Raw genomic sequence first — 22,185 nt, 5'->3', positions numbered from 1 at the left:
GGAAAGCCTCGTGGAGTAAACCCACGGGGAAAATTGGGAAGCCCTGATTGGTTCATCTCCAGCACGTCATAGCTGCGCCCTTCCACATGGTGTGGCGTCCTTTCTTTGGTTAAGGGGGCAGAGAGAAGAGCGGGGGATGGGGGCGAGGCTTAGGTTAACGCGCTTCACTAGTTCCCCGCTGCTATGCGCCCGTGATGCTTGAACGGAAAGATACGTGCCGAAGTACTAAAATGATGGAGCTGAATGACGGCCGAAGGCGCGTGCTCTTTTTGCGAGGGCGAGTGAGTCCAAGAGGCAGATGCGCGTGAGCCCACGGTTCTTCCGAAATGTATACGGGGGGTTGTTTCTCGAAACGTGAGCCAAATAATTTCTGCGAAAAGTGCGCATCGCACGGAAAAAAAGGTGAATGTCGTATTCGGAACTTTCACAAACTATACGGGGAGCACTGGTGCCCATCAAGATGGCTACCATCTGGACGATCGTCGTAGAACAGGAGTGCGATGCTAGGTTTGTGACGCTTCAGTAATTCTAGTTTTGCAATATACGAACCGTATTAAAACCTTACTTTTTTTTTCACATCAGGAAGGTGTTCGCAAACACCTTTATCATAAAACCGATCGCCCAGGAGCTAGGGAGCGCGATTCTCATGCCGCGGTACTACCATCCCTGAAAGTTCCGAATTGGTCTGTGCCAGAAGGCCCATTCGGGGGAAACTAATAACGTTCGGTATACTTCATGTTTTATATATTACTTTTAAATAATTAACATTTTGAATTAGTCAAGTTGTGCGCCGAGAAACTGAGGGAGAGGAGGAGACGAAGGGGCCGTCAGAACGCCGAGCTCTAGTTGGAGCGATTAGTGCGTAGACTTAGAGCTATCTGCCTTTGTATCCAATGCACTCATCAAACGTGTTCGAATGCGAAAGCCAAACACCGGACGCCGGCGTTCCGCGTTCGAACGCGTTCCACGAGTTGAGTGGGGCAAAAGCAGATAGCGTTAAGGGCTGTTTACACTCCGACGTTGAGCGCAGTGAACGCAGCGTAGCGCAGAACGCGCGCCTTTCATTGGCCGGCAACCAGGAACTCGACATCTGCGACCGATCAGTATCTGTGCGCGCTCCGCTACGCCGCGCCCGTCGACGTTACGTTGGAGTATAAACGTACCTTAAGATGTACCACAAATCATTCCAACCATGAGTTCGGCGTTTGACAACCCCGTGCGCTCTCGTCACCTCTTCTTCCTCAATAAAAAAAAAAAAGCGGTTAGTTTTAATTTGTTTCTAGATTTCGTTTTTTTTTCTTTTTTGTTGAATTGGAGCGCATTTTTTTACCAGGTATGCTGTCCCCCTTGTGGCCGAGGCGCCCAGCTAGCGCTTCGCCTCCCTCGTAGGAGGGAAGGAGGTGTGGCGCACGTGTGTTATTTTCTGGCCACGGCTAGACATTTTCTTGATGTCACTACTATACTAACTGAATAGATGAGGTGCTAACCCACTTCCACGGTGTAAGATGCACTCTTTAGGTGAGGACACGGCGGGGCTGAATTCGCGGCGCGAGGAATCAGCGTTCGTTCGACGGGCATCCGAAAGGCCGCATCATTCCGCGGTCACCGTGCCCGTAAAGCCCCTTCATGTTTCAAAAGTAGCGCAAGGTGCGCCGATGCACGAGGCACGTGCAACGTGCAGCCCTTGAGAAGATCATGGTGGCACAGCGCAGCACTTAGCTGGATTTCAGACGCCATGAATTTCCCAGAAGTGGCGCGCGGCACGTGCCTCGAGCATGTCTACAACAATGAATGGCTCCACTTTTCCCAGGATAGACGGGCTTTACGTGCCCGCGGCTGACAGTGTCGCTGGCGGCCAAACGGCAAAACTGTGTGAGAGCGAAAAAGAGTATCTCGTTGCCATGACACCCCGGTACGCCGTGGTCTTTCCGCACGTGCGACAACCTCGCTGGAGCTCTGCGCGTGTGGAGCAGTGCACAAGACGGCACGAGCTGTCTTGTGCACTGCTGCCTGCCTCCTGCGTCTCACACGTGCCCACGGTACAGCAGAGCCGTGTATTGGGAGAGTTTGGCCAATAGGCGGAGCAAAGGCCGCTGCCAGCGCCGAATATTCCCCCCAAGCTTAGAGCGTAAACTAAATTTGTGACAATGCGTCGACCAATCAGGAGGCCTCTACTCCATCTCACAAACGTCTGCAGTGAAGAGAGAGGCACAGGCGCGTGAGCCTAGCTCAGCGAAACGCTTTTGTTTGTACGAGACCTCGTGCATAGGAAGCACTTTCCAAAGCCACGCGCTCGAGCCCATGCCTTTGTCTGCACTGAGCAGCGTCCTGAGACTGGCTGAAAGAAAACAGTGCAAAGGGTGGGGTGCGCGAGCGACGCGGACTTCCGCTCGGCACGGCTCAAATTATACTTCGTTTCACTTTATCTGCGAGCGAAGCCAAAGCTAGAAGCGCGAGACCAGCGCTTTTTGCATTTCTCCCCAGCTCGCGCGCTCGAGCAAAGCCTGAACGCACGGAGCTTCCGTGCTCGCGCTTCCAGTTTTGCCTTCGCTCGCACATAAGGTGAAACGAAGTATAGTCGTGTCACATATTTAGATCACACGACCACCGCTAGGGGCTGTTTCGCGGCCTGTGGTTGGCCCCGAGATGCTCGCCTATTCAAACCAATGTATGGCCAAACTCTCTCAATAAACGGCTTTGCGGTACAGTGGGTCGACGAGTCATCTACCGGTGCTGCTTGAAACCATAGCGAGAGAGAGAACGAGAGAGAGAGTAAAAAGCGACCTTTATCGGCACGCCGCGAGAAGCGCGCTGTCCTCACCTAAAAAGCACGGCCACTCGATCCCTCCTGTTGGTGTGGCCTGCCGATGTCTTTCCGAAAACAAAAGAGCGCGCGTGAGAGGAGAACTTCTCCCATTTTCTGTGGGGGTGCTGCACATCGGTGAGCGGTCTTGTGAGCTGAAAGCTATACTGTGTTTCACCTTATATTGTACCGCAGGAAAGGCTGTAAGCGCGAGCTCCTTGCTCTGGGGCAGATCTCGGCGGCACAAGCTCTCGTGCAGTAAGGGCAGCTGTCAACGCTATGAGCTCGCGCTTCCAGCCTTCACTAAGGTACAACATAAGGTGAAACGGAGTATAGAGAAGGCGCCCAATGCGCTCTTGCTCCGCTACCCAGATAAAATATCTGCCTGTCATTGGCTTCGCCGATACCGAGGCGCTGCCGCGGTTGCAGAAGGCAGCAAAACTCGCTTTCCCCCCTCATATATGCACCGCTGTGCTCGGCGAAAATATCGTAGTGTCACTCTGCGCTCGCGTGTGTGGTTTGTGTTGGCATTTTGGAACCTGACGGAAATGTAAATGCGCGTTCTAATTCTGAGTGCCAGATGGCGATGAAATGTGCCAACTCCACTCGTGAAACAGGAAATCCTGCAGTTGATGAAGTGCAATGAAGTCTCTTCCGAACTTGCGTTCGCACCGCTGACTTACATGGCTGGCTACTTGGCCTTCGTTTGCGAACAAAAGGTCACCATTTTTATTTGTAGAAATTGTCCTAATTTCAAAGTAATTAGCTGAAACTTTCAGCCTAGCAAGAGAGAGAAAACAACTTTACTGAAAATGCCTGCAGAATCGGTTAGGCTCCCTTCAAGCAATAAGAATTTCTCAGTGAAAGCAAGGAACGCGAATGTGTAGAACCCTCTAAACATTGCAGGTGACGTGTCCTGAATGCAAGCGCAACTTAAGGGAAATGCATCACATGACGGAGCATATCAGTTAATGTTTAGCCTTGACCAAGGAGGACTCAGCTATCCACGACCTGAAGCTGTCTATCTGTGCAAGCTCGTCTGCACCGTTGTCGAGAGGGCTCTACAGTCGGCAGAGATACGTGGTTGTGGAAGGATTTGCAAGGTCCTCTCGAGCGCTGTGCTTCCACACCTTATAGACTGCCGCTGATGTGGTGTGTTAACTGCCGAGACCCCTACCACAGCGAAAAGCTCTGCGAGCTTTTTCTCAGGAAACTCCTCAGACCTTTTTTGGCAAACTGGGCTGGTGACCTAAACCCTAGAGAATATATTGAGGCTTTTGCGGAAGCATTCCCGAAAGGTACTCCGCTTGTGAACTATACGACTCCCTTGGTCTGTTTTTTGTGAACAATGAAGTTTATATTGCTGAAGTTATGCACGCGGAATCCGATTTTATATTGTCCTTCACAGATGAATAAATAGCACAGCTCGCGCGTGCTCGAGCGTCGGTTAAAACCGGAAATCATACGGCCTAGCTATATCCAACTATAACTCCTATATTACAGTGGTAATTGAAACGGGGTAACAGTTACGGGAACAAGAAAACGACAATTCGCTCATACTGCCAGCAGAATGGAGCTTTAACGCGCAACGTGCAGCTGAGTGAGCTTTTCGCAGAAAAAAATCATGTGCTTTTTTTCGAAACAGATTTGTCACGTCATTCATGCAATCTGGCACTCGTTTCAATTGAGACTGGCCGCTTCACGAAAAACAACCTAAATAGCCACACCGGGCATGGCCGGGCCGGGCGGACTGCTCCTCTCTCACTATACTTCGTCTCACCTTAGCATGAACTAACCACGAATGCCGTGCTAGCGCGAGTGGCTAGCCTTGACTGCCTTGACTGGAGCACTCGCTGCACGAGCGCTCGTGCAGCCGGCGAGGCTTCATTCGAAGCAACTATCTCGCGCTTTTCGCACGCGCGGCTAACAATAGTCCATACTAACGTTGACGAAGTATAGACGCTTTACACACGCGCCAAATTACAGCCGCCATTGCTGACCTTCTCTTGTCTTACCGAGATGCCCAGCAACTGAAATGGTACTTGACGATCCTCTACAAAGGCCGATGCTTTAGAAAAGGATACAGTTGAATCTAATATGGCAATAACCTGGCCTGCTATGGTAATGATGAAGTGAAATGAACGAAATAAGAGGAAATAAAAACTGAAGGTCAGTTATGGCGGCGTCCATGCACAGCTGCTGCAAAGCGTCTATAGATTTAGGAACTTTATCTCTCACCGATAACGAACGTCATGGCTGGCGCTGCGGGGTAAAGTAGAACTATCGCTCTCACCGGCGGAGTGAGGCATACGGCAGGCCGCTCCCAAGGGGAGTCCTAATCGAGTGGCCGTGTAAAGAGTATCTTACACCGTGTCCACTTGTATGCGGTATATCTGTACGTAGCTCTTTTCTAGGGAGTACTCACAGCCGCAAAACCTCTCTGCGCAACTGATGAGCGCGTGCTCACAGCGAGCTTCCAGAGTTATTTTTCAGCGTGCATTCCGCACCATCAAGATTGCCGCTCTTAGCAGCCTATCCATGTGAGCTCGTCCTGGGCATGCGCTCTAAACATCGCCCTCAAATATGGCTTCCTGTGAATACCCTCTATATACAGGGTGTCACAAATGAAAATTTACACGGTCGTTTTTACCGCAAAAATAAACTAGGCATCGCCGAACGGTCATTCTCCGCCCAAAGGTAGAGGTAGAGGTCACAACCAGATGTCAAAGTTTCAGCCCGATCCGATTACTTAATCAAAAGTTATAAGGGATTTTCTGAAAATTTCAATGGGAAAATGGCGGCCGACGGAGTTTTCAAACACATGGGGCTCTATGGCACCAGAAACCGAAAACGGGCGAAAATGAGCTCCATTTTCCCATTGAAATTTTCAGAAAATCATTTATAACTTTTGATTAAGTTATCGGATCGGGCTGAAACTTTGGCATCTGGTTGTGACCTCTAGCTCTACCTTTGGGCGGAAAATGAGCGTTCGGGGATGCCTAGTTTATTTTTGCGGAAAAAAAGACCGTGTAAATTTTCATTTGTGACACCCTGTATAAGTAATGGCCACTGACCTGGGATCACTGGCGGCGACTCTCAATAACTCTTAAAAATGCCGCTGTACTTCTACAAATTCTGTAATTGTAAAGTTTTTTTATCAATATGTGATGATTTACTCGATGGAAAGATTTTACAAATCAACAAAATTTAACAACGCTACCAGAGTTTTTGCAACACTTGTGCTCCAAACTTTTATCGGGTAATAAAAATTATTACTCGGGTTATTTGGGCGATATTGGCGGATACGGATACAAACTGACCTAGTAATTGCAAAGTGATCATGACCGTCATTCGGGGGGCCAAAGTAGTTGTGCGATTAGCTCACGCGCAAACTTTAGATATTTGCTTAGTATTGCCAGTCCACACTTAAAATCTCGTCGTGCAATGTTTGCCAGTCAGTCAGCGTGTTGATCTACAGCCTTATTCACGCTTTAGAAACGAACAACTCGTGTATGCCATGGGTATGCGCCTAGTATTGAAGTGTGCACGATGGAATAGACCACTTCAAAAGTACGCAGCGCCTCCCATGGCCTTTTCGAAGCGCCACGGTAATTCGATGTACGGCGCGTGAAGGAATATCCGTGGGTGAATAGAAGAAGCGACTCATGCTTCTTTAACATTTCGTGATTTCAGAGCGCAAAAGAAGCAGGACGATAACAAAACAGGGTACGTATCGAACTTGTGATTGGTTCGCTTTTTTGTGTGTGTGTGTGTGTGTTCTTAACTCGCAGTGGTAAGGGAAAAGGAATGGCGTAGCTTCAAGGATGGACTGTACATGGACCGTACATAGGAACGACCCCACAATTCACCGCGCAGTGCTATGTGAGGTCGACGAGACGCCCTGCGGGATTTTCTGGAAAGGTCTATGAGCAGGGCACGCGGCTGACGCACGGAGGTACGGAGTTCAAATCCCGCCTGCCAGCACCGCGTTGCCCATCAAGAGAATGCCGGCTTATTCTCTGCAGTTGTTCTGGGTCAGTCTCTTTCTGGTCATGGCGGGTGTATAAATTAAAGTAGAGCGCCGCTTCGGGTCAGTCGACCTGCCTCTGCTCTCTCTGAGATAACCGGTACCCGTTGTGTTTTAGTTACGTTCACCTACATATTTAAACGTTTATTTTTAATTTTATATTTTCCACTCTTTTTATTTGTGACAATAACACTATAACACTGAAACGTTATGCTTTGAACAATTTGCTATGCTACTACTTTATTCTTTCATACACCACTATTATTGCAACAAAATATGAAGATGCTGACGTGTAAACTGCAGGTTCCTCAGTCGAAGGAACGATTTGATGTATAGCCAATATGAAAACTATTAAACTTAATCGAAGTCTGCAGTTTACTCTACAGTATGAAAAGCTCGTTATGATTGAATAAAATAAATAAAACTCCTGCCGATAATATTCAAATTCTGTAGTGTCTAGGATATGCATTCCATCTGTAGAAAAATTTATATCGAAGGCGCCTTATGGAGTTTTTCAGAAACAACGCGAAGTTCAAACGCGCACAATTTAAAAATATGTCAAAATACAAGGTTTCCTCCCACTTGACTGTATTGAACTAGAAAAACTGATAATGCGTTGGATGCATTTTGTTCTTTCTCAAATTTATGTTCTTTTATTCCTTAGTAATTTGCCAAATAGGGAGATCCATCCTCGTTTAGTTCTTTACGATAAATGTTAATATTCTTCTACTGACATAAATAAACTTGAAAACAAAATCAACTCTTTGTATTACGATAATCTAAAAATATTTTAAAAAAAGATTTCAAATTTTTTTCGCAAATTAATATTGTCATGTGAATATTTTACTTGTTTACCTCAAAGGCGTCTTTTCAGACGCATTACCGGGAGGAGGAAGGGGGGGGGGGGGTATTATCAGCATGAAAGAATAACGAAGTGATCTATATTGTAAGGATGGGAGGGAAGCACTGCGGTGATTAGACAATTTATGAGACGGTGATTGTTCTTGTACACTTAACATTCACATGTCAAAAGAAATATTTATATCAAATTACCTATTACAATAGCCTTGCACACGAAAAGCAAAAAAAAAGTGAGAAGAATGTAGTGAAATATTCGACTTGATATCAAATTCCTCACAGAAGTCTCAAGCCCAAGTTTTTGCAATAGCACCGGCTTGTAGTCGGCGGCCTTAACTTTTCTATTTCGTTCCCAGCGTAGAACTTGATCGATCTCAAAACGTTCCTAGACAAGGTACGGGTGCCCAAACTTTGAAATGATAAGCGAATGATCGAAAAGAGTCGAACCATGTCCACTTCAAGACAAGCTTCCTCAAAGATGGCTCATCTAGAAGATTTGCCATAGCAGCAGCTTGTAGCCTAGGGCCTGGAAATTTGTATTTCGTCACCGTTTAAGAACTCGAACGATCTTTAAAAACTTCTGAATGAGCCGCGGGCACACAAATTTGAAATGATGAACGAATGTCTGGAAACAGTCGAACCGTGTACACTTGAAGACAAGTTTTCTCAAAGATGGCTCATCTCAGGAGATTTGACATAGCAGCCCGAAAGTTTGCATTTCGTCACCGGTTAAGAACGCGGCCGATCTCAAAACGTTTCTCCATGACATTCGGGTGCCCAATTTTGAAATGATGAGCGCTCGCCTGAAAACAGTCGAACCCTATCCACGTTCAGACGACGCTATTTGGTATGCGTAGGTTTTTGATTATTTGCCTCGCACCGCCAGCTTTGCGCCGGTTAAAAAAAGTCGTAACTTTAGCACCCCACCGCGTTTCCCATGTGCAGGGATTATTTTGAAAATCGACTTATTTAGTGGCTTACGACGACGCTCAGCAAGATTCTAATTTGAACACTACGTTTATTTTTACCTACTAAAATTTTAAAAATAAATTTTAGTTAATTATTTAGCTCATTGTGACGATCAGCCCCCCATGTAATCTCCCCCTGGCTGTCTTACGTGATTATACTTTATTAGTGTAGCCTTGACGGGTTTTCAGGTTGTGAAACGCCTAAAACAAACGCCCTGTGTACGTGATGTAACTGTAATAAATTTAATATTGTAGTGTATTTTCATACCCCACAAGCGATGGTTTCTATACTGCGTTTCAACTTAAGTCCAGACGCAGTCGACGGTACGAACTAATGGGACCCACGAAGTGGCGTCAAAAGCGCAACTCGCTGGTCTTTTTCTGTTTATGATTAGTTCAGCGATGATAGAACACGTACAGAAACATGACAAACACCATGATGGTGCTCTTTTGAAGCTGTCTGATGGGTCCCATCCGCTCGTAGCGTGGGCTGCATCTGAACTTAAAAATGAAACGAAATATAGGCGATTTTGTTGCGTGCGTAACGGAGTTGGCAACGCATGCGGCTGTCAAGCAGAGGAATGGGGTTCGAATCCTTCTTGGCCGGGATCTATATTTTATTCATGTTGTGCTCTTCTAAGAAATCCCAGCCCGTTCTCAGCTGTTATGGGCTGATCTTGGTCAGAGCAGTCCTGAAACTGCCGCGTGCATGAAAGTCGCAATAACGCGCTACTTCGGATCAGTCACCCATCTGTCGTCGACGGAAGATGCGTGGCAACTTTTTAATGCGAAAGCATTAACTGTCTAATGATGCGAAGCCGGCGTTGTCTGTAGCTGTCTGTAACAGCGAAACGGCAGTTAAATTCCCATTGGCCAAAAGTACAGCAACGCTGATGCATCATCACGGAAGCCGTAGAGCCGGCGGGGTTCGCCCCGCCTTCGCAGTGGCGGAGCGTGATGTTACCGCCGAAGCGCCGTGTTAAAAAGGAAGGCGTGGCGTGCTGCTTGTAAGAATGCTTTCGCATTCCTACACGTAATCAGTCTTAAGTGTCTCTGTCGAATTTTTTCTGCATCAGCATGTTGTTTCTCAGGAGTTCCGGCATTCCTCTAACACAGAGAAACGCCTTGTGTTGCAACATCAATTTGGCAACTTGTACACAGGGGTAAACAGTACCATAATTTACATATTATTATAATCGGACTAATACCATTTTTTGTCTGTGGCTTATGAAGTATTGACGCCTAATTATGACACTTTAACGTGTGCAGCGACTGTCGGCAGCTCTGGTTTCGGTATGGCACCGAAACCAGAGCTGCCGAACTCAAACTCAAACGAAATCCAAAAATTGGTATTTTATTTCTTAATATTTATTACCAAATCGTCGCTTGAAATATGTTTTATATATCTTCAAGTAGTAATAATTTAGTCATTCATACACCTCCACAGACAACTGCCAGGTGGCGACGTGGCGCAAACTTTTATGCCGGACATGTGGACATTCTCGAATAGAAAAAACATTCTGATCGCCGATTAACTATCGCCACAAATATCATCTTTGATTGACAAAAGTCTATACGAGAATCAAGCGAACCTTTCAAGGTTGTTTTAAATCCTGTATGGTGTCGGTTTAGCAAAGTATTGGTACCATTTCCGCCTGCAGTTGAAGCTCTGCTAGTCTTTTTTCTTTAAGTTTGTAGGCATATGCTCGCCTTATTAAACGTTTATTTTTCTTTTAATAAATTTCTGCTATTTTTACTGGTGACAACATCGCACCAGGAAAAAAGGGTAAATAAATCAACGCGTAGAAAATTATGTGCTTGAAATACATATGCTGACGGAATCAACCGTTAGTAACAACATACGTTTTGAGCTCTATACTCACTCACAACACAGTTATCTCTGTAGGAACCTAACTTTGTCGCACTCCAAGACAACTGTAAGAACTATAGAAATGCGTGCGATGACTTCTGCGAAATCTTTTATAAATTTCGATGTTCTTCCTTTGATCGCAGTATTGCCATGAAATGCTAAGAGAGAATGACAAATATTATTTAAAACACGCAACGATACACGGACAAGAAAGATAGACCTAGACACAGAGCTGTGTCTCTGCCAATCTTCATTGTCTGTGTCCCGTTGCGCTTTTTAAATATTTTGAATCACCAACTGGCAAAACTTTCCGCCCGTGTCAGAATGATAAAGTTACGACCATGTTGCAATCGCAAGGAACTCATTATCTCATACCTTTTTTATCATTGAAGTTATTGCTTTGTTCTTCAACTGTTACTGTTTGAAGTTACTGTTTTAGCGAACGCAAGAGAGGAGGCGACCTGCTTTCCAGCGCTCACTTTGCTAAAGTGAAAAGGGGTGGGAGGAGCTTCCACTTTACTCGTGACCTGTCAGACCTGCCACCGACTATTGACGCAGAAGCGATGGTTAAGTTTAAAGGAAGGAGAAGAATGACAGTGGCAATACCGAGAGAGGTTACAAAACGCAATGCGTGGCCATTCACGCTGTTTGCTTTGCGGCTCATTCTTAGGGGTCCTTATCGGCTGAGCTGCTTTATTGACTGGGGAGTGATAGTAAGAGGCTTGGCCCGGAGTTTCTTGAGTTGTCGGTGAATATAATATTGGTTGCTCATATCGGGGGCAGCGTCTGAACCCTGTACTACGAGAGAAGGCATATGACGGAGATATACGGAGTAGTGTGCAATGGAAAGAGAACCATGATCAACCATAGTCAGGAACAGCATAAGGGATGCAGGGCTTATTGCGTTTTTTGACACGTGATTGCTCCTTGGTCTTGCTATAGGCGCGTACTACAATCCCATTGGCTGTGAGCAATAATGATACGTTCCAAGACCTCCAGAGGAACAATGCAAAGCTGGCTAGAGTGAGAAACCGGGCAGACGCCGAGGGCAAGTGGCCGGTAGAATAGATTTCTCAGTCTCGCCACACGTCTCAGTTGACTGCATATTTATGACCCCACGGTGTTTCTCTCCAGATATGCAAGGAAACCGCAGACGCGAAGGGGGGGGGGGAGGGGGGGGGGGGGAGCAAGCTAACACAATAAGACCACGGGCGGGGAAATGGAAACTCCCATGACCGTCAATCGTGAGAGCAGACGACGGCGGCCGCGCAACGCAGACGACTGACACCGTGCAACCGGGCCACCGAGGGGTAATTGAGTTAAACGTCGAGCAGTCGTCGCTTTTTCCACACACAGACGTCCGTCGCCCGAGGGCCGACGGTCCAAACACAAAAATGGCGGTACCGCCTGCTCAGGCCGTCAGAAACGTCGCTTCAATCATGATTTCTCGCGACGCCCGAAGCCTACTGGTACGGAAGAAAAATGTGAGAGGCTAATTGCAGAAACGTCCGCTTGGCGGCGGACGCCCTTCCATCATGGCGGCGGGAAAAGAGGAGGCAAGGACGCGGATGGCGCCCCAGCCGCCACGTTAGGCTTAGCGAGGTCATATTTCACGCTCGCAAATGAAACGAGGAGGGGGGAGCAAAGGGCGCAGACGATGAAATAAGGATAATGCGGGAGTCCTATTATGGCGCGGTGGGTCGTGTCCTTAAGTGCGGTTGGGATACTCGGAAAGGAAGGGGAGGAAGCATAAAAAAGAACACCCGCTCTTTTAATTTGCAAAAGTGAATCCCGCCGACAAGGGGAAACACGAACCCGACAAAGGTCTCCGCATAGTTTTAAGTAAATGTTCTTCGGGTCGGCGCAAGCAGGGTGTTTCGCATGGGTTGTTAATTTTTCTGTTTATTTGTTACGTAGTCAAATTTTTACTATGTACTTTTTTTTCTTTCTTTATAAGGACGAGCAGCCAGAGAAGGGCCAGATGAGAAAATAAACAAAAAACATGTAATCCTAGTTGTGGGCCAACGTGGCGGGTAATTTGATTACCGGCCGTTAGAGCCAGTCCGACTCCCGTCTTCGACCGTGAAGAAGCTCTGCTGTCGTAATCTACATGAATCGGGGAAGGTTCTGCCCAGCCGTGCACCCCTCTATGTCCTTGTCCTATTGACCGTTCTGTTTGCTTTTTTATTCTTTTTGACTTTATTACTTTTCATATACTGAGCCCTTTCTACGCGTTAATTACCTCAGTTTTCTATGGGGCAGTACTACTTTAAACGAGAAGTCTCGTTGGCTGAGACTCAAGCAATGAAGTTGAAGACGTGGTCGCTCCTCCGGGGAAATATTCCGCTGTGCTAAGGTGTAGCCATTACTACGTGACTCACGGTAATGACCCTAAAATAACTAGCCAATTGCGCTAACAAAGATGACCCTTTATTGGGTTGAGACGGTGCAGTGCGATTGGGGGGGGGGGGGGTGTAAACTCGCGCATCATTATGGCAGGCTAAATTCGCTGTGCTAATAGTATAGTCATCTAACAGCATAAGAAACGAAGGGCGTGGCTTATGCTAATTCACAATCTTTGACCTGTGTTTGGTTCATCGAGGATCTTGTCGGTGAATGAAACAATCTGATTGGCTGAGGATCGATATTGAGATGCTCGGGGCTCGCCACGCCAGGCGTTTTTTAAGCTGTCACGTGACCATTTAGTCCATCACAAACTTAACTATAAAGAATTTTAGTAGATCGTTCCGGTACTTTTGATAACAGTACCCGATGAGAATAGACGCATGCCCAAAGGCGTCGGCGGAGTTTGGGGTATCGTCATCGGAGGTATCGGAACGGTCTACTAAAACTCCCTATTAGAAAGTTTTAGGGAAACGTTTTTGCACATCGCAAAGGTTGCCCCACGCGTCTGGACTACCGCGATGGTAAATCGGCAAACAGACTAAAACAAACAAATTAGTCGTTAGTTGTTTATACAGCAGGAGTTTAGTCTGCCTGAACATGGCGACATTGTTACCCACTGTAGATAAGCAATTTAGCCAGTGCGGTACAACCGCTAGCCTGGTGTCTTTAAAGGGATACTGAACCAAGGAATTTAGTGTCCATAATAAGTGGCGCACGCTTTTTCCATGAGCCAGCAGCCGCCGGTGTGCGCGAGCACACGCAACCAATATGACGTCAGAGACCTCCATTCGCGGTTAAGATGACAGTGAAATGTATGGGCTTCGGGCCAAAGGAGCATAAAGACAAGTTTTTCATCTACACAGTGGTTTCTGGTGTAAAAGGTAAGCGGTTAATTGGTGTAACAAAGACGTAGCTTTCACTTGAGGAGATGAAAAGCCTGTCTTTATTCTCCTTTGCACCAAGCCCATGCATTTCACTGTTTTTTTTAAGCGCGAATGGAGGTCTTTGACGTCATTTTCGTTGCGTGTGCTCGCGCACACCGGCGGCTGCTGGCTCGTGGAAAGAACGTGCGCCCACTTATTGTGGGCACTAAAATCTTTGGTTCAGCATCCCTTTAACGTGCACCACGCAGTAGTGATACTGATACACGACCGCACGCCGGTACGATGCTCATCCAGATCGAAACGGGCAGGGGTGGGGATTGAACCCAGGATCCCTGGGTTCTGCAGCGCGAGCTTTCGCTGCACGTGCTCCAAGCTGCTGTGCGCTAGCCCACTCGGCCACCGATCCTTTTTTTTTTTTATTTATTAAAAGTATGTTTATTTACAAAGTTTTAAAATGATCACATTGGTTGCCATACACTTATCATGTCAGTGAGCACTGTTTGACAGGCGAGGACCGCGATTCACACACAAATTCAAAATGTATCTCGCTGAATCATTTCTCTGTAGCGTCACATGCACCCCAAGCAGCCACTCGCGCAGCGGCCCGGGAATCCTTGTTTACCACTGAGCCTTTAGAGCGCGGTTATGCATACGCGTTCCCAATAGCGACCAACATTCAAGCCCTTGTTGTTCCGTCGCCTCAAGAAGGCTGCTCACGTACAGAAAGCCGTCGCAGAAGTGTTGCCAGGCGGGCTTGGATCCCTCTCGGACCTCCAAGTGATCCGTCCTCGACCGCCACAGCGCATATAGACCGAGGAGTGCCAGCAGCTCCCATGCCCTACTCTGTGCACTGTCGCCGAAAAGCAGAAATTTCGCGCTCTTCCACTCTACGTAAAGATCTATCTGCAGCACTGCTCGAAGCTCTGCCCAAAAAAGCTCCGCATTCGTACAGTACAAAAACACATGTTCAAGTGTTTCGGGAAACGGACACAACGCACAATTTGTTGACCACGGTTCAAAGAAACCTTTTTTAACCAGCCACGTCTTGACCGGCAGTACTTCGAAATGGAAGCGTAGGAAAAAATTCTTGACTGCCGTTCTGACAGGGTAGCTACGTAAGCGACGATATACATCCGATTTATCCACACTTCCCGGAAAGCTGCGATAGAGTGGGGGCGGTATGAGCAAATCAACTGTGTCCCAGTATAGAGATTTCTTTTTAACTTTCTGCAGGTACTCGTCGGAAAAGCGGGCTCGGAAAAATTCCTTCGCCGCGGCTGTTTCCTGGTAATACTTCAGAGCACGTGCCCGGAAGTCTCCAGTGTCCCCCTTGAGCCGCGGCCCCAAAACGCTTCCTTCCAGCTCCTTAAACGCAGAAATCACGAGAGGATTGCCTTGATCGCGGAAAAATAGGAAACGCTGTACTTTCAGCTTAAGTTCTACGTTTACAAGGCCCAACCCTCCTTTCTTCTGGCTTACAAATAGGTTGTCACGCCTCATACGTTCAAAACCCGAGTCCCAGATAAACGTTGCGAGAAATCGATGCACCTTCGCCACGTCACTTTGGGAGCACGGCAACACTTGTGCCGCGTACCAAACGGTCGGGAAAAAAACAGAGTTACAAATAAATGCGCGATTGAACAAAGAGAGTTCCCTAGCATGCCAGTCAAGCACCTTACTTCTGAGGCGATTAATGTCCAAACCACCGCATCGGCCACTCAGTTTCTCTGCGGTCAAACTGAGCCCTAGGTAATTCGAAACGCTCGTCGTCCAGGTGACACCGAGGAACTGCTCCGGTTTCAAGTCCCAGTCTCCAAGCCAGGCTCCGACAGATTTGTCTGTGTTCATCGCCGCACCCGAGACACTGCAGAAGTCTGCGATGTGTTGGGTTACAGCGCGCACTTGCATCCTTGACGAGCACAACACCGTGACGTCATCTGCGTAGGCGAGCACTTTAAGCGTACCCGACGCTAGGGACAGCCCACGAATGCTCGCGTCACCGATAATGGCCCTGCACAACGGTTCCAGGTACAATGCGAACAGAATTGGCGACATCGGGCAGCCTTGTCGCACGGATCGGGTAACTGCAATGGGAGCCGTCCTGTTGCCGTTGACCAGGAGCCGCGTCGTGATGTCACGGTAGCACAGCTGCACATATCGTAGCAGTCGCACCCCGATCCCACACTCCTCCATGAGCCGGAAGAGGAACGAATGGCGAACCCGGTCGAAGGCTTTGCTCAGATCTACCTGAAGCACTGCCACTGGAACCTTCAACACCTGCGCTGCCTCGCACACGATTCGCATCGCGTGCAGGTTGGTGCTGATGGTCCGTCTCTTGATGCCGTAGGCCTGATGCTCTCCGACGACGTCCCGTAGATCCCACTCCAGCCGCTTTGCCAGAATCTTGGCTAGGATTTTATAGTCGCTTGTTAGCAGACTGATGGGCCGGAAATGGTCGACCTTCGGGGTACCCTTTGAGTTTTTCTTCGGGATGAGCACCGTTACCGCCTGTCGCATGGATGGTGGCAGCAGTCCTCGCTTCAGTACGTCGGCGTACACGTCTCGTAGGATAGGACACAGCTGGGCTGAGAACGTCTTGTAGAACTGGCTACCGAGCCCGTCCACTCCTGGCGATTTGCGCGGAGCTAATTCCTTGATGGCTTCCTCGACCTCTGATGCCGTTATTTTCCGGTTCATTTGTTTTCGGACCTTTGGGGATATCTTGGGCAGCGCCACTCCAGTAGTTTGGAGAACGCCGTCGTCCTCCACTCTCGTGAACAGGTCGGTGTAGGCCTGCAAAAACGCGTCTTCGATTTCCTCTTGCCGGGTAACCTCGACGTCGCCTACTTGGAGCTTCCCGATCTTGTTGCGTGAAGCGTGCTGGCGTTCCTTCGTCTTGAATATTTTGCTCGGCTCTTCATCTCTCTCGAGGAACAGCGTTCTGCTTCGGACCATGGCACCGCGGTACTCCTTCTCGAGAAGCTCCAAAATATTGCCTTTGCAATCGCGGATATCTTGACTGAAGAGTCCCGGGGAACGATTTTCCTCTGCGATGAGGATTTCCAGGGTCTTCATCAAGCGGCGCTTTTCCGCCCTTTAGCGCGCCGCTTTTTCCTGGCTGTGCCGGAACGCTTTGAGCTTGACGTCCTCTTTCAGCTCCTCCCAGGTTACCGCGTTTATGGGCACACCTCCCGTTTTGCCCTCGAGAAGCTCCTTTATCTGCGTGCGCAGTTGTTCGTCTTCGATGAGGCTTTCGTTTAGCTTCCAGCTACTCCACCAAGAGGACTTCCGGGTTCGCGGCACGGGTCTGCCCAGCGTTACCGTGACCAGAGCGTGGTCCGAGAACGCCAAGGGTAGGACTTCTAGCACAGGCGTCATTGCTGAAAATTCTCCCGAGAGGTAAATACGATCCAGTCGAGCATGGCAATTTCCTTGCCAATGCGTGTACGTTGGGTCGGTTGTTTTCTCGTTGTCCTTAGCATCCACCAGGTCGAAGTCGCGGAGCAGTTTTCGCAGTTCCAGCCGGCTGACGTCCGCTCTCAGCCGCTTTGAGCAATCCCTCTCGGCCAGCACACAATTAAAATCGCCAGCGAGGATCGTTCGACAAGGTGTGTCGAGATACTGGCGAAGATTTTTGAAAAAGTCCCGTCGCTCAGTCGCGTCATTAGGTGCATACGCAGATACAAGCCTGTGAAGCTGTCCGCAGTGCAGCATTTCTACAGCGCACACCCGTCCGTTTCTGTCTCCCTCCCAATCGGGGCAGATTGCGATGTTTTTCTTCTTGCGAATCATTATCGCCGTTCCTCCGCTCTGTCCAAATGCCCTCGACAGGAAGATGACGAAGTGACGATCAAAAAAGCGCGTCAACTCCTCCACTTGACCGTCTGTGGCAATCTTGGTCTCTTGCAAGAAAGCGACATCAACCCGCTCGCGCAGAATCGTGTCCAGCACCCATTGCTTTCTTCTTCTCGCCAGAAGACTTACACAATTGAGGGTTGCAAACTTAAGGGCTCGCATATTGTGGAAAAGGGGGTGCTGGTAAAGTCATGCGACGAGGACACTTTCCAGAGATGAGTAGTGAGCAGAGAGAAAAGCAAAAAAGAAGTGACCTACGGAAGGGCCGGCCGACGTCGCTCTTCCGTCAGGATGCGCGGCTTCGGGTTAAAGCGCTCCTTCCGTGTGGTGTTCTTGTGCCACTTGAACTCAGAGCGTGCTGATGCTTCCCCTGGCCGCATGATGCACGTTTCACTGGCGTCGCTAAGGTCGGAGTTGTCGTCGCTCAAACTGACCTGGTTCGTGTCTTTTGATTCCAGAGCTTGGATGGCCTCTACGTCTTTTGATATAGACATTTGGACGTCGCTCGATATGACAGGGCTGCTGCTCGACGCTTGCGCATGGTCGAATTTCATGGCGTCCCCCTCGGGCTGCAACTGTGGAGGGTGCACTTCTTTCAGTTCATCGACCGGGGCCTCTTTCGCACCGACTGTGGCGGAAACCTCAGTTTCGACGTCCCTTGCGGCCTCCTCTGCCTCTTCCTCGTCCATGTTGAGGACACCATCTCCATCCGCCACCACTTCCTGCGTCACTGTAGCGTAGGTACGGACGCAGTTTTCTCGTTCATGTCCAAAGCGATGGCATTCGTCGCATCGCGGTACGCGACACTCTCGTCGAATGTGTCCCGTACCTTTGCAGCGTAGACATAATGGATCACGTCCCGGAATCACGACCAGAACGTTGCCACCAGCAATCCTCAACTGGTGCGGAATGCGTTCTAAAGTGACGCCCTCCTTTAGGCTTAGCCGCACCAGTCTGGTCGTCGACTGGACGCCGATGAATCCTTCCGCCTTCCATTTTTCACGCGTCAGGTCCTGAACCTTCCCAAAGGGCTCTAGGGCCCTCCTGACGGTTTCGTCTGACGCGTGGAAGGGGAGCCAATGCAGTTTCATGCGGACGTCTGCGTTCTCCGGGTCCACGACGATGCAACGCTTGCCCTTTACCTCCAGTTCCTTGGCGGTGACCAGGCGCAGCTTGGCTTCCTCCGTCTTGAAGGTCACCATCCAGAGATGATTCATTTGATAGGCGCCGAGCGCCTCAATGTGCCCGATCACACCAAGACGTTCCATCTCGGCCCTGAAATCGCCTATCTTGTATGGACGAGCACTCACGTCACCGTGCAGCAGCACAGAGTTGCGCACAATGGCTCCTGATGGCAGAGGAGGCAGAACAATACGATAATCCGAGTTAGCCGAAGAAACAGATGAACCGCGGCCGGCGAGGGCCGTTATCGACGCTCCTGAGGAGCTCATGATTCTCCAACCGTAGTGCTCGGAAGCCGGAAGTAGAATGACTCGGCCACCGATCCCCCGGCAAACAGACTGCTTTGTTCCCCGATGCACCACGGTGTACATTTCTGCGAGAAAGAAAGAGAAGGAGGAGGAAAACGTTTATTGGAACATGAGGGATGATGCTGATGATGACGGAAGTGGAGCCTTAGCGGGGAGGGTTCCTCATTCCAGGATCCCTAGAAGCTGGCCAGCAAGTTTGGCCCTTTCGAGCAGCCTAAGCTGCTCTCCGGGGTCCCTGCTCCGCAGCAGCCTCTCCCAGCCGGCTTGGCCTTTTTCTTCGTCTTGGAGCTTGGGAAGCTCGTCGTTATTCGTACATTCCCACGTGGAGTGGTAGAGTGTCGCTCGGGAGCCGCACCAGGGGCAGCTGTCGTCTTCGTACCTGTCCGGATCCACGTGTCTGGCCAGCACCTTGTTCGGGAAGTTGCCCGCCTGGAGTCTCCTCCATAGGGCGGCATCTATTCTGTCGAACCTGTCCGCGGGCTCCGGAAACTGGAATCGGCAGGCCTTGTAGTGGTCAAGTAGCTCCGAGTAGCTCGGGTTCACGATAACGGTTTTCCCCGGCTGCGTCAGACCGGCCCGGAAGGTATGAGCACGGGCTCGGTCGTCTGCTGCCTGGTTACCCGTGACGCCCGCGTGAGCGGGAATCCACGCGATTTCGTGCGTTACTCCAGCACTTTTCGGGGTGACCTTATTTATAAGTTTGGCGGTTCTCGCTCCAATCCTGCCTTTTAGAAAATTTCGACAGGCCTGTTGAGAGTCCGACAGGATGAGCATGCTACTGCCCTTCCTATAGCCGCCCATCATGGCGAGCGCTATGGCTCTCTCTTCGGCCTCTTCCGTCGTTGCCCTGGGCATCGAGCAGCTATTTTTCTCCATCTTGTTTTTGTCCAGGTATACGGCTACCTTTGCATCCCGGTCCGGGTAGTCGGCAGCGTCGACGTACGCCACCTCTCCCTTTTTGGCTATCCTTTCGTAGTACCTGGCTCTGGCTAGTCTTCGTTGTTCATGCGTATCCGGTCTCATGTGTTTTGGTATGGGTCGTACGATGTACGTATTTTTCGCCATATCGCTTAGGTCGGCCGTTCTGGTCGCCTTTGTCCTCACGTCGTTGAAGCCGAGTTTGGTCGCCAGGCGTCTTCCGGTCTCGCTGCGTCCGAGTCTCTCTTTCTGCGCCGTCAGCATGGCATCCTTGTGCTCTCCGTACGTGTTAGAGATGCCCATGGCCATGAGTTTTTCGGTTGATGTGGTAATGGGTAGTCCTAGCGCTAGCTTGTACACTCCCCTCATTTTGCAGTCGATCTTTCTCTCTTCTGTTTTGGTGATCCGGTGGTACGGCATGCAGTAAGTGATCCTACTTACGACGACGGCTTGAACAATCTTCGCCACGTCTCGTTCTTTTAGACCCCACTTCCTGTGGGTGACTCTCTTAATCATCCTTCCCATGATGTCTATGGTTTTGGAGATCTTTTCCCATTGTAGCGTGGCTTTCCCATTATGTTGTAACCACATACCCAGCAGCCTTAGTTCTTTCACTTCGGGCACTGTGTGGCCTTCTATCGTGACGTTGATGGGTATGCTTCTGTCGTACCTTCGTCCATGAATCCTCAGAATCTCTGATTTTTCGGGCGAGCAGTGGAGTCCGCTTGCTTTTGCCACCTCTTGTATGACTTCTGCCGCCTTTTGCAGCCTTTCCTCCTTTTCTCCTAGCGACCCTTTTGTGATCCATATCGTAATGTCATCTGCGTATACCGCGTACTCTATGTTCGGGATCTTTGCCAGTCTCTCGGATAGCTTGAAGAGCGCTATATTAAAAAGTAGGGGTGACAGCACCGCTCCTTGCGGCGTCCCCTTGTTGGGCATGTCGAACGTCTTAGTCTTTGTGTCATCAATCTGGATGGTGGCGCTGCGGTTTTCCAGGAAGGAGCGTACGTAGTTGTAGGTCTTTTCGCCTCCGTTGGTGGCGTTCAAGTTGTCTAGTATGGCGGAGTGGGCAACGTTGTCGAAGGCCGCCTTTAGGTCTATGGCTAGCACGATGTGCTCCCCTTTGGCGGGGATTTTGCCGCTCAGCACTTCTTCCCTGATCTGAAGTAGCACGTCTTGAGTGCTCAGGTGTGGCCTAAAACCGTACATGCAGTGCGGCATGAGCCCCTCTTCCTCCAGGTAGCGCTGTAGCCTGTTTTTCACCATGCGTTCCATGAGTTTGCCTACGTTCGACGTTAGCGAGATAGGTCTCATGTTGTCTATATGCGGTTTTTTTCCTTGCTTGGGAATGAGCTTGATTTGCGAGTGCTTCCACTCTTCCGGGACTTTTCCGCTGTTCCATACCTCGTTAATAAAGTTTGTGAGTTGCTTCTGAGTCTTCTGCGGTAGATTCCGTAGCGTGGCGTTGGTGATGCCGTCCCTCCCCGGTGTGCTGTTGGTCGTTTCGGCGGCGGCTGCCACCAGCTCCCCAACGTCAAAGTCTCTGTCAAGACTCTCGTTGGTTCGTCCCGTATACTCGTTTCCGGTTTCGGGTGTCCCTTGATCCGGGACGTACCTGTTCTTGATGTATTCTAGCACGTCTCCTTGGAATTTGTGTACAATCCTCGTGAGAGTTCGGTTGGTTTCGCCTCTTGTCGATGCCGGGTCCGCCAGGTATTTGAGCAGGTTCCAGGTCTGTTTTGTTTCCAAAGTGTTCTGCAGTTTGTCGCATTTTTGCCACCAGTTTTGTCGCGCCAAGTCATCGGCGTACTTTTCTATTTCCTCGTTGAGTTCCGCCACTCGACGTCTCAAATTCCGGTTCAGTTTGTTGATTTTCCACTTTACAGTCAAATTGCGCCTTTTCTTCCACAGCGTTTCGAGTCGCGAGTCAACTGCAGTGACTTTTTCGGTCAGCTCTACCTCGTTGGTGTAGTCTTCTTTGGCTCTTTTTAGTTCCCTTGTCCACCGCGCAAGGTCGTCTATGGGTCTTGTTTCCACTTCCTGTCTGAACTTTCTCCAGTCTGTTCTCTGATTCTTTCCTATGCGTCGACGCTTGGCGTCTGC

General features: G+C 49.3%; 1 protein-coding gene across 1 annotated transcript; it reads right to left on the bottom strand.

Moving 5' to 3' along the window:
• Nucleotides 1–17,925: 17,925 nt before the first annotated feature.
• LOC115314074 lies at nt 17,926–19,149 on the bottom strand. The gene has a single exon (XM_040211755.1). It carries the CDS (start codon nt 19,120–19,122, stop codon nt 17,926–17,928), a length of 1,197 nt encoding a protein of 398 aa, XP_040067689.1. The 5' UTR covers nt 19,123–19,149.
• Nucleotides 19,150–22,185: the final 3,036 nt, after the last annotated feature.

The sequence above is a fragment of the Ixodes scapularis genome, unplaced genomic scaffold (assembly GCF_016920785.2).
Source record: "Ixodes scapularis isolate PalLabHiFi unplaced genomic scaffold, ASM1692078v2 PGA_scaffold3__209_contigs__length_174095766, whole genome shotgun sequence".
Taxonomy (NCBI): Eukaryota; Metazoa; Arthropoda; class Arachnida; order Ixodida; family Ixodidae; genus Ixodes; species Ixodes scapularis.
The sequence above is the reverse complement of the archived record's forward strand: the minus strand, read 5'-3'. Positions and strand labels throughout refer to the sequence as shown.

Coding starts and splice junctions, on each gene's coding strand:
- LOC115314074 (XM_040211755.1), bottom strand. CDS start 19,122: ATGAGCTCCTCAGGAGCGTCGATAACGGCCCTCGCCGGCCGCGGTTCA.